The 12,343-nt window shown below is 37.5% G+C and overlaps 1 protein-coding gene and 1 non-coding gene across 2 annotated transcripts; one reads left to right on the forward strand and one right to left on the reverse strand.

Moving 5' to 3' along the window:
• Positions 1 to 6,169: 6,169 nt before the first annotated feature.
• TRNAN-GUU lies at positions 6,170 to 6,243 on the reverse strand. Its single transcript has one exon. It is a non-coding gene; the product is annotated as a tRNA-Asn (tRNA).
• A 1,627-nt stretch (positions 6,244 to 7,870) lies between these two features.
• Positions 7,871 to 11,026, forward strand: LOC121235784 (vacuolar-processing enzyme). Its single transcript, XM_041132194.1, has 9 exons — positions 7,871 to 8,187; positions 8,319 to 8,483; positions 8,925 to 9,081; positions 9,211 to 9,296; positions 9,389 to 9,588; positions 9,999 to 10,047; positions 10,162 to 10,371; positions 10,471 to 10,677; positions 10,762 to 11,026. Exons 1-9 carry the CDS (start codon positions 7,960 to 7,962, stop codon positions 10,942 to 10,944), a joined length of 1,485 nt encoding a protein of 494 aa, XP_040988128.1. The 5' UTR covers positions 7,871 to 7,959; the 3' UTR covers positions 10,945 to 11,026.
• Positions 11,027 to 12,343: the final 1,317 nt, after the last annotated feature.

Raw genomic sequence — 12,343 nt, forward strand, 5'->3', positions numbered from 1 at the left:
CGGACAATCCGATAAGAGTGTTTGGAAAGCTCATTAGTCGAGGATAGATCGTGAAGAGGAAGAGAAATCCTGGAACCAAAGAAAGAGATATTCGGAAGGTTAAGAAGGAAGTGGAATTGGTTGTGAGAAGGATCACTTCCGCGCAAATCGGAAGAAGAGGAAGCAATAGAGAGTCGCAAAGGTGGGCAAAGAGAATCCATGAAAGAAGGGAGGCTGGCGAAGGGAAGGAGGCTTCGAGGGTGGCTTCAAGGGAGGGAGACGCTGCTTCGAGTGATCTTCGGCTTCAAGGGAGGGAGGAATGGAAAGTGGAAATGCGGGAGATGGAAACTGAGAGAGGGAGGGAGAGAGGGATAAAACGGTGCGTTTGGATTTAATTTTACTTCGTCAACCTGCACTTACATGAGGCGAGTGAATGTAGAGTTTTTCTTGTTTTGTATATTAGTAGTCTTTGTATAGAGTCGCTTTATTCTCAGGGCCCAAACCTTGACCAGCATGCCCTCGGGCTCTGATGGGTTGAGACTTTGAATCTTCCTTCTGGGTCCAAACCATTGCTTTAGTTACACTATTCGTTCCACTGGGTTTTGGGCCCTACTACTCCTGACAAAATTTGAGCTCAGACCTCTTGATCTGAGTTACATGAGGAATAATTATTGGAAAACTCTATATGCAATCGGTTCGTGCAGGCGTAGGACAATCGTTTGACGTGGATGTTTAATGAAATGGCTCATTTCATTTAATTTGGGATGCTGAAATTGAATGAAACACAGGGCGAGAAGGAAAATTAGAATATTGAAAGGAGATAAATTAGAACACCAAAACACATCATTTCTCTTTATTGCAGAATGCACAGTTTCAAATTAGGGATCATTTCTTCATCATATTGAGAAGGTTCTCACCTTCAGAAGGGGTTCTCTTCATCCAACTAGCACCTGGTTGTTCCGTCAGTACGTACTCCTTCCCGTCACCACCTGCTCCTTTCTTTGTTTTTGGCTTTGTTTTGTTCTTAGAGCATGGAACCTCTTCCAGGTCTGCCATATGTTATGGAGCATTAGTTTTAGTTGCTTTTAGATCTCTCATAATCAAATCTCTCATAAAAAATCTCTTAAAAAATCACGGAATGTAATTTTAGTTGTTTTAGTTGTTCGAGATGCTTGATTTTCTAGTTGTTAGATTCATGAACTTCATGGTGTTATAGGGTTGCTGGAATTATGGGCTTTTTGGTAGATTTTTGGGTTACACGAACTATGTAATTACTCTGTTCTTCGGTTCCAATTGCTATATGGTATGCACATTTTTCATGCCTACAAGCCCTGTAATGACTCTTTTTTTTGTTTCCTCTTTTATCACTTGCCTTGTAATAATTGGAGAGAGATTCTCTTGTAATTTGATTTGTCATATATATTGAGATATAGCCTTATAATCCTCATAAAAAAATAATAATCCTCAGCAATATTCTGATTATCTCCTAGCTCTAGAAATGGCTTTGGAAGATTTTTCAATTAAAAGAACAGGACTACAGAAAATCATGATTAAAAATATAACTACTCTCTGGAATTGGGGGTTGGAGCAAATGGTGCCTGATCTTTGACATGAGTAGGAACTGAATATTTCTATATTTCTTGTGCGTGTTAGTCATGACTGTTGGCAGCGGAGGATGAGACGACTAATCATGCTACGATCATTGACATGGAGCTAGCCTTGCAGCCTGCCTTCCAGTGGCTCGAGTGATGCATCTATAAGATCCCCAAAGAGCTCTGCATGTTAAATCGGCCCTCTTCATCATGTCAAGAAATTATGTTCTAAGTGAAACGAATATTGGGTTGGTTTTGTACAAAAAACTTTTAGGAACCATGTGGTTGGTTTATGTATAAATTATGTTATGTAATTTTATTGTATGCTGTGGATATATGAATCAACTGTAAATTATGGCTGCTTTTACAATAGGCAGAACTACAAAATCTAGTACTTATAACATCACTAATTTACTTTCTCGGAACCATGTGGTTGGTTTATGCAATTGTTATGTTATGTAAGCAAAGCTTGTATGCTGTGGATATATCAATCAACTCTTTGTATTTAGTAAGTTGCTCATGACATGTCATTACTGAATTGGTGGGTGTAAAACTAGAAAATCCCTATTTGGTTTCCCTGGACGTTGTGAATAACCTTTGGTTTCCCTAGACATTGTCAATAAGCCATTATGAGCCATTATGGGTAAAAAGTATTTGGTTGCAATGAACAAGAACATAAACATAAATTAATCAAATAACTTCAGAGTGAAAAACTAAACTGGAATAATCGTCAAGTCGAACACATCACCTGGGTGCTCCATGGAACTAAGCTAGGCACTAGAGGTGGTAAGCAGGAACTAGGCTGTTGTTGAATTTCCCTCAAAGCTGAAGTGGTGAGCATCATCGGAGGCCTATGTCCAACGTGGTCTGGGTAGTTTTGCTCAAGTTACCACAACAAGCAACATTAAAAAATAATAATAACCACAACGAATCATTCATAAATCACAATATTCGAAATTACCACTAGGTTGTGGCTTGGAACTTGGGCATCTGGACAAGACACAAAAGGCGGTAACCACGCGTGTGGCAGTGGTGTTAGGGACCCCGATCATGTCCCTAACACTAAGGACCACAAGCTCGTCTTGGTGTGAATGGTGACCGAGTAACTTTGTCAACTTGCTTGGCCTTCCACGAAGGATGGTGTTTGGGTAATGGAATGATGAAGATGATGATGATCTTGTGTAGGTTAAGTGTTTAGGGAAGGCAAATCAATGTGGATGACTAGAGGCTTGTTCTTGAATGAGGTGCTAAGATAATGGAATAGGAGTGTTCTAAGAGATGATTATGAGTGTTTGATGCAATGGGGATGGCTTGGGGGTTGCCCTTGATGTTTGGGCCACTTGGATGGAGATTAGGGTTGGTATGGTGAAGTGTAGCTAGGGTTTTATGAGGTGGCTAGGGTGGATTTCGAGATTTAGAAGAGTTGAGTTAGGGTTGGATTTTAGGATGATGCTAGGGTGTGGGAATGAGATGGAAGAGTGAGGCTAGGGTTTGGTGGCTAAGGTGGACGGATTGTGATTGGTTTAAGATTGGATATGGAAAGTTTGTAAGATAGAGGGAATCTTTGAGTGAAAAGGAGAATTTGAATTTGAATTAAGATGACAAGTCAATAGTTGACTTAGAGAGATTATAGGAAGAGTGATTTAAGGAATTGAAGAGGATTTGCAATTCCTTAAATTAGGGGATTTAAATTTGAATTTGAATTTGAATTTGAAGAACTCAAGACTCCTAAAAGGAAATAATTACCTTATGGAATCTTGAGGTGGACGGCTAGGGCTTATGTGGATGATGGGCTAATTATAGTAAATGACAAAGATGGGAAGATGGGAGGCAAGATGGGTTCGGCTAGGTCAATGGGTAAGATGATGTGGGTAAGACTCCTAAAAGGAAATAAATACATTTTAGAGACTTGGAGTTGGCACCTAGGGTTTTAGGGAAGAGATGGGATAGCCGAATATGGTGAGCAGAAGATATATGCTAGGGTTTTATGGAGGTGATGGAGGCAAGGTAATTTATGGAAAGTGGACTAGGGCAAACAATGAAGTGGTCGACTTTTGTAAGTGGTAAGAATCAAATGGATGAATGGAATGGTTTGTGGCCGAACAACACAAGAATGCCTCAAGAGCAACACTAGTAATTCTCAAGAACACAACAAGAATAATGCACATAAACTAATAAGATCAAATGATAGAAAATGAAAAACAAGAGATGGAATGGAAAATACTCATAAGATTAATGGATCCTTAGGGATTCACGAATTGTACCCTAAAGATGAAAAGAACAAGATAGATTGAACCACACCTATTCACAAATTGCAAGGTGTGAATCGTGATCCTCTCTTAGGGGATTCACGTATTGCATCCCAAAGAGCTCAAGTGCTTTAGCACCGAATAGTGATCTCAAGAACAAAATAGTCTACCCACTAGGGAATTTGCCAAAATATGTCATTGCAAAGACTAAGGGTCATAGTTATAAGGATTATAACTTGGAAACTCTCAATAAGTCCCTTAGAAAATAAATAATTAAATAAAAATAAATAATAAAAAATAACATAGTTGGTATGGACCAAGTTGACCCATGACATGCATAAGCCCATGGGTGGGCTAGGCTGGCCCATGGCATGGACCATGGGCATGGCTGTCATAGTTGGCATGGCTATTGGCATGTGGTTGACAGGGCCCTATCATGGTCTGGGCGCTGACATGGCTGGCATGGCCCAGGCAGGGGCCTGGGCACTACTGCATGCTAGGGCTGCTGCTTGGGCTAGCTGGCATGGCCCAGGCAGGGGCGCGCGCGGAACTGCTGCGTGCTGGACATGCGCGCTGTGCTGCTGCGCGCATTGGGTAGGCTAGGCGTGCTGCACGGGCTGGCCTGGTCACCACCCTCACTGGGCATGTCTTGGCAGGCCCCATGGCATGCCCTTGGGGCTGTTGTGGGGCTGTCCAGCCTTGTCATGACATGACTAGTGGCTTGGCCATGGGCCACAAAACATAGGAGGATCCTACTAGGTGGTCCATAGTAACCGTGCATGTAGTTTGTGAAGTTTGAATGAAGTGGTCTTGGCGTGTCCTAACATTTAAAAAGAATTATAAAGTCACACTAAGATTGGTCTACATAGAATACACATTAATTCAACACAGATAATGAATTTGAAACAATATTGCAATACCTGAGTTGATGCATTTGAGACAGGAGGTGTTAGAGGAGATACATGTTCTTTCTATTTCCCCATCTAGATGATCCCAATAAGACTAGTTATGCAAACATTAAAACAGTTAAATGTAGGCTTACTTCAAAGAAGAAAGGAAAAAAAATGGGAGGTATCAATCAAATTATATTACAAATGGAAGGTATTAGTTACCCATTCGATCATGTTGATGTCCCATTACCCATTCAAACTCATAACAGAGCTCAATGTAGGGTGGAAAAAAATGGCTTTTTTTATGTGAATTAATACTTTGGGTATGCCCTTTGGATCAAGTTCAAAACCTAAAATTCGGATAGAACTCCACAACTGGAATTAAAATTGAAGAGAAGTAAGACTACAGGCTTTAAATACCACAAAAGACAAAAGGAACAGTAAAAGCTGAAACTACATAAACAAACCTTTTAATTAGCATTGAAGCCTGTCATCCTCTTTTTTGATTTTTAAGAATATCCATCACATGTTCCAGCTGTCGACCCATCTTTCTTGCAATTTCAATATTTTTCTACTTTTCCATTGATGGAAGAATTAGGATCTAAGCAAGAAAAAGATAATGATGAATAAAAAAAAAAAATGATTTACCAGTTCACATGCATCTCAGAACAATCTATGTTACTGGTCTCTTTTGTTCTGTTCCTGTGCTGTATTTATTGTTTGGGAAGAATTAAAAAGAAGCCCTTCTCAGTAGTAGAAACCGGCTCTAAGTATGACTTTGTTGTTGAACTAGAATTTTAAAGCTTCTCAAAATCCTTGTCTGCTGTGGAAGGATGGATAAGGAAACAATGAAACAAAAATAATCTTCCTTCCTTTGGTAATGGTAATTTCTTCATTAATATGCCAAAATGTTATCTTATGCATATGACCTCAAATAACTGATAAATTAAAAATGGGTAGCCAACTTCCAGAATGAAACTTCATTTAGGTAGAAGAAAGTCAGTTTCTTTTTCATTTTAGAGTTTTCCTTACCAAAAATCAAAACAACCCACTACCATGGAAATCTCATTTGAAGGAAAATAAATAAATAAATAAATAAAGGTTGAAAACCATTACATTTACAGTTTTCCAAAAATCAAAGAATTCCATTACCATGGAAATCTCAAGAAAAAAATGAGAGCATGAATGCCGGCGAAGGGAGATAAACTCACATCTAAAATCTAAAATGAGAAACTCGTTTCTTCCTCAAATAGAAAATCTTCAAATCCTGAAACAAAGGCTTTGGACAAAGGATGTCACGTTCTTTCTCAATGAACTGCGCGTCTTTAGTTTCTTTTCTTCCGTTTCGATTTTTTTTTTTTTTTTAATTTAAATTCTGACGTGGCAACACGCGACTCCTTCACATGACTGTCCATATAGAAGAACTCTTATTACATGCTTCTGAGCTAAAAATGGAGAGCGCTAGAGGAAGGGCTTGAACCTTCGACCTTGTGGTTAACAGCCACACGCTCTAACCAACTGAGCTACTCCAGCTTTGAGTTAGTTGCGCGTGAAAATTATTCTGATGAAAACCATTAATGACAAAGTTTTTACTTAAATTTTAGTATTTTTAAACGCAGTCGTTTGCCAAGAATTCCCCTCTATCCTCTCATCTATCCGCATTATCTTTTAAATGCGGCTATACATCAGTCGCATTCTTCGCACACCTCACATGATATATATTTTTTTTGAACTCAGTACATGATGTACTGCAACTATAAGCTGATGTAAATAATTATACTTATCTTTATACTAAGAATATTATGTTTGCTTAGTGAAAAAACATGATGAGCATCAGAGCTATATTAAGGTTGCTATCAAGCAACAATAATTTCTTCAAAAATATCTTCAACACTGTTGCAGGTGGGTAGAAGTGATTCATTGATATTAGGACAAAACTGGGCCATGTTAACAACGATTGGAAACATTATATATGTACATTAAATTATTTATTAAGGTAAATAATATAAGGTATTGTCCCCAATTTGGACGGTTGCTAATCAATGCTTTTACCTAATGATTCTCTCATTAATTAATGACTTTGAACAATATTACTTGTCACAGCCATTCACTAGTTTCCTTTCAACCTCTTGTTAACAATTACACATCACGTCATATTACACACCAAACCAACCAATAATTCAAGCCTAGTGCGGTAGCCTTTCATACTAAGCATAACATATATGATAATCTTTAAAGTGGTAGAGTTTCTCTTAATTAAATTAATAATATTATTAAATATTTAATATTACTTGAAAAATAAATTCAAAGGATTTTTAAATTGAGTTGGAGAGAATCTCAATCCTTGTATAGAATTGTCTAATTTAGAATATTTCATATTATTTGTGAATAATAGTGAAATAATTTATAAATATTAATAAATATTTTATGAATAGTAATAAACTGTTTATATGTAATAGTAAAGTAATACGAGAATATCTTAAAATAACTATGTTAACAAACAAGTACTTAGACCTCGTTTGATTCAACAGAACAGAGGAGATAAAAGTTGAATAAAATATTATTAAAATATAAAAATTTAATATTATTTTTATTTAAGATTTGAAAAAATTAAATTATTTATTATATTTTATGTAATAATTTAAGACAATTATAATGAATATGAGATGAAATTTTATTTTTATTTTAAGATTTGAAAAAATTAAATTATTTATTATATTTTATATAATAATTTAAGACAATTATAATAAATATGAGATGAAATTTGATAAAATAAGATGTATAACCAAACTAAACTTTAACATCTTATCCATCCCTCATCTCAACTGCAACCGAAAGGTGTTAATTGTTCAAGGGAGTAGAACACCATCTCAAATTGGTAAGCAGACAGCCAACCTTAAAAACCGGCACTTCATGTACAGGCTTCTTAAGCAATATGCCTCGTAGTTGCAATGTACAGAGGAAAACAAGATCACACCAGACCGGACTCTCCATTTTTATTTCGGAGCCGAAAACTGGAAGAGATAAAAACAACCAGCTGTTTCAGGAAAAGGATGTCGGGACCCACCTTGTCCACGCGTGTCAACCTTTTATTTTGCATGGCTCCTCGCACCACTTTACCGCACCTCTAATACATAAGTCTCGAAGTTCTCACCTTTGTTTTCGTACCTTTAAGCGGTTTCTCTCTCTCTCTGTCCCTACAGCTTCTACAGTCCGTAGCTGATTTTTCTGTAACCGGTTCACTTTTACATGGCGGTCCGTCACTCTGCGTCTCTCATCGGCCCTGCTGTGCTGCTAATTGTACTATTGTTATTTGATGCTAGTGGAGGAGGTCGAGCTGCTAGGCTGGACCGTTGGGATTCATCGATTCGAATGCCAACAGAGAAGGATGAACCGGAAGATCCTGACAAAGAACTTGGCACCCGATGGGCGGTTCTCGTGGCTGGTTCGTCTAGCTACGGAAATTATAGGCATCAGGTTTGAAGAACTCTCTCCCCTATCTCACTCTCTCCGTTTTCTTCTCTAACACTAGCTAGGAAGTAGGAAGCTTAAAATTCAGCTATTTGGGTTAAATTAAATGAGGAATTATACTTGGATTGTAAGTGCAGGCGGACGTATGTCATGCGTATCAGTTGTTAAAGAAAGGTGGGCTGAAAGAGGAAAACATAGTAGTTTTTATGTACGATGATATTGCAGCCCACACATTGAATCCGAGACCTGGGATCATCATAAATCATCCGCAAGGTGATGATGTATATGCTGGAGTGCCTAAGGTACTTTTTAATTTCTTTCTTGGTCACGGAATATTCTTTGGCATATATATAGGATCACCCACTCACTTGTAAAAAGATGTAATTAGCAAGGGTCTTGTTAACAAGCGTTCCCATTGCACTGTTGAAACGCGATTAATGTTTCCCAAGCGTTTTGCTCAAAATACCATTTAAAGATTAATATATATATATATACATACTGCCCTGTCATGAGTTCAATTAAAAATGAAGTCTTGCGCGTAAAGTTAATACCAGGTTCATATATAATACTTGAGCACCTCTGCTTCTGCCTTCTTACTGGATCATATATCGTTCACTGTTCAGTTCGTGTAAATTAAGCCCTAATTTTTTGTGTGGATATGTATAAATACCATTGTGCTAATGTGATATCTTAGAGCTATTAAATTGTTTGGTAGTGCTGATCACATGGGATGATCGTGACAGGATTACACTGGTGTGCATGTCACTGCAGAAAATCTGTATGCAGTGCTTCTGGGTGACAAGAAGGCCGTGAAAGGTGGAAGTGGGAAGGTTGTAGATAGCAAACCTAATGATAGGATCTTTTTGTATTACTCTGATCATGGAGGCCCAGGAGTTCTGGGTGAGTTTAATGCAATTTTAATAAATTCATTTCCCATTTTGGATGCTGCATATATCTTGATCAGTAACAAAAAGATGGGGAAAAAGTTGGGAGGTAATAGACCATAGCTGATTTTTCATTTGGTTATAGGGATGCCAAATATGCCTTTCCTTTATGCCATGGATTTTATCAATGTTTTGAAGAAAAAACATGCATCTGGAACCTACAAAGAGATGGTAAGGAGAATTCTCTTCCTTTTTAAAACTCAAATGATGATATATATGCATATATTGATGGTGATTAAAGGGTAGAATTGTGGTGGGATCAGGTCTTGTATATTGAAGCATGCGAGAGTGGGAGTGTCTTCGAAGGCATAATGCCCAAAGATCTTAATATATATGTAACAACAGCGTCAAATGCACAAGAGAGTAGCTGGGGAACTTATTGTCCTGGCATGGAACCTCCTCCTCCTCCAGAGTACCTCACTTGCTTGGGAGATTTGTATAGTGTTGCTTGGATGGAGGACAGGTACGTTCTGCTTCATTTAGAAAGCCATTGCAAACCAAAAAGGCTGGTGGCGAATTTGGGGATTCTTTGTTATAGAGATTCGACAATTTAGACAGGGTTGCAATCATCTGGCCATATATTGGAAGGATGAGTGAGAGTTTTAGATATGCATTATAGGTTTCATTAAAAGCAAATACAAGTTCAGAAATACAAACAGTTGAATTCTTGAGCTTTCTAGCCGTGACTGACAGACTGAGGAGATAAGTTCTAATGTTCGTGCACAACAAAAATTGCCACAAATTATCATTCAGTGTAGAAATTCATTCACTCATGCATCCCATAGGTAGTGCTTAGTTTTTTGGATTGGCATATGATTGTATCTTCTTTACTTGCATGGAATTGAAATTGAATTGTACTTGTTAATTGTGCAGCGAGACTCACAACCTCAAGAAAGAAACAATAGAACAACAATACCAGTCGGTAAGATTTTTTTCTTTTATTTTTTACTTAAATCTTTTAGGCCATATATTCGGGTCAGCATCTTTTCGCCGGCCATTTTACCTTTGATATTTACTTGAATCTTATTTCGTACAGGTAAAGAATCGTACCTCCAATTTCAACATTTCCAATGCTGGGTCTCACGTGATGGAATATGGAAATAGCGGCATCAAAGATGAGAAGCTTTATTTGTATCAAGGTTTCGATCCTGCCACTGTGAACTTCCCTCCATATAATGGCCATCTGCATTCTCGCATGGAAGTTGTTAACCAGAGAGATGCAGAGCTTATCTTCCTGTGGCAGATGGTAAGCTTCAGCATCTTACCTTCTTTGGTGGATACAACTCTTGTTAATCTGAAAACTGATCCAAATTACCTGACTAAATTTGTTTTTATCATCTAATAGTACAAAAATTCAGAAAATGGGTCAAAACAGAAGGAAGAAATTCTGAAGCAAATCACAGAGACAACGAGGCATAGAGCTCATTTAGACGGGAGCATGGAATTGATTGGATCATTTCTATATGGACCACATAAAGGTTCTTCCATCCTTAATTCCATGAGAGAATCCGGTATGCCGCTTGTCGATGATTGGAGATGCTTGAAATCAACGGTAAACAATACATTTTGCATATGATTTTGCCCCTTAAAGTTGTTATATATGCAATCTCATCGCTCATCTTCAATTTGACTGCAGGTTCGGTTGTTCGAGACATACTGTGGCTCATTAACACAATATGGTATGAAACTGATGCGTGCCTTTGCCAACATTTGCAACAGTGGTGTTTCCCAGACCTTGGTGGAGGAAGCTTGTATGGCTGCTTGTAGTGGCCATGAGCCGGGCCAATTACATCCTGTCAATCTAGGTTATAGTGCTTGATTGCATAATATGATGCCAGTCTTAGTTATATGGTAAAAAGCCCTACACTTTCAAAATGATAAGTTATCCTCGTTTATAAATACGTCAATTGAAATTGATGCTACTTTTAGCACTGCGAGTATATGAATGCCTGCTGCCAAACAAAATGACATGCAAAATGCCTGCTGCCGAACGAAGACATCCAGAGAATATCACTCGTGTTTTTTTTGGGTAATTTGTAAATTATATTAACGGAAAAGGAATTGGCATTAGCCAATTCTTGGTAAATCATCATACGCATAAGCATTGCACAGTAATCAGCAAAGCTGTCTTGGTAAATCAACTCTTGGCGTTGATCAATCTCAACCGCAAACCATGTTATAAAACATGGCAATTATCATTTCTGCGGTACTAGACGGGAGGGGAAGAAAAAACTGAACTTGACAACAGCATGCAATTCGGCAGCATTTCCAAAGTCAATTACAGGGCAAACCAGCGGCAAGCATACTTGACAGTGCAGCAAACCGCAAAAGACACTGCAGCGCTCATCAATGGACAACTTCAAGACAAAACATGCAAATTTGCAATATTGAGATGAGAATTTTTTTTTGTTTTAGATAAAAGTTTAAAATATTATTTTTTAATATTATTATTGTTTTGTGATTTGAAAAAGTTGAATTGGGATTTAAAAAAGTTAAATTATTTATTATATTTTGTGTAGAAATTTGAAAAAGTTGTAATGATATGATGAGATGAGAATTTTGTATCTCATCCCACTTGCCAAACCTATCCTACAATATAGCAACGCACTGATCAATATTGGACAATTGAAAGAAAAGCTCAGCAACACATCATCAGGAGTAGGGGTGAGTTTGGTCTGGTCCGGTCCTGGGAGGTTTTGTGGACCGGACCGGACCTATTCGGTCCAGGGTTTTCCCACCTTGGACCAGAACGAACTGCCTAAGGACCGATCCAGTCTGGTCGGTCCATTCGGTCCAACCTTTTTTTTTTAAAAAAAATCGATTAATAAAAAAAATTATTTAAAATACTAAATTAAAATTAAGTGACTTATTAAATGAAAATTACATAATAAATTGTACAATTATTAATATATACTAGTATTATATATTATAGTTATACATAAAAGAATATAATAATGCATTGATCTAAATATATATAATTATAGACTTAGTACCAATACTATAACTAATAACTATACTAGTAGTATTACTAATATACTATATGTCTTTTCTTTTCTTTTTTTTCCAAAGAGTTAGGGCCACATGTTCAATAGTGACCCCTCTCCAATTTTATTAATAAACTCTCACTTATTGCAGAGGAATACCGTGGTTACATCATCAGCATCTTGGGGTTTACATAATACCAAAACCTAGCATGCAAAAAAGGACCAACCTATCCA

Source organism: Juglans microcarpa x Juglans regia, chromosome 6D (assembly GCF_004785595.1).
Source record: "Juglans microcarpa x Juglans regia isolate MS1-56 chromosome 6D, Jm3101_v1.0, whole genome shotgun sequence".
NCBI classification, from domain to species: Eukaryota; Viridiplantae; Streptophyta; class Magnoliopsida; order Fagales; family Juglandaceae; genus Juglans; species Juglans microcarpa x Juglans regia.

What these genes read in the sequence shown, in the direction of transcription:
- LOC121235784 (XM_041132194.1), top strand. Translation starts at nt 7,960, where the DNA reads ATGGCGGTCCGTCACTCTGCGTCTCTCATCGGCCCTGCTGTGCTGCTA. An exon ending in TGGAGGCCCAGGAGTTCTGG is followed by an intron (nt 9,082 to 9,210) that starts GTGAGTTTAATG and finishes ATTTGGTTATAG; the next exon opens with GGATGCCAAATATGCCTTTC. An exon ending in GGAGATGCTTGAAATCAACG is followed by an intron (nt 10,678 to 10,761) that starts GTAAACAATACA and finishes ATTTGACTGCAG; the next exon opens with GTTCGGTTGTTCGAGACATA.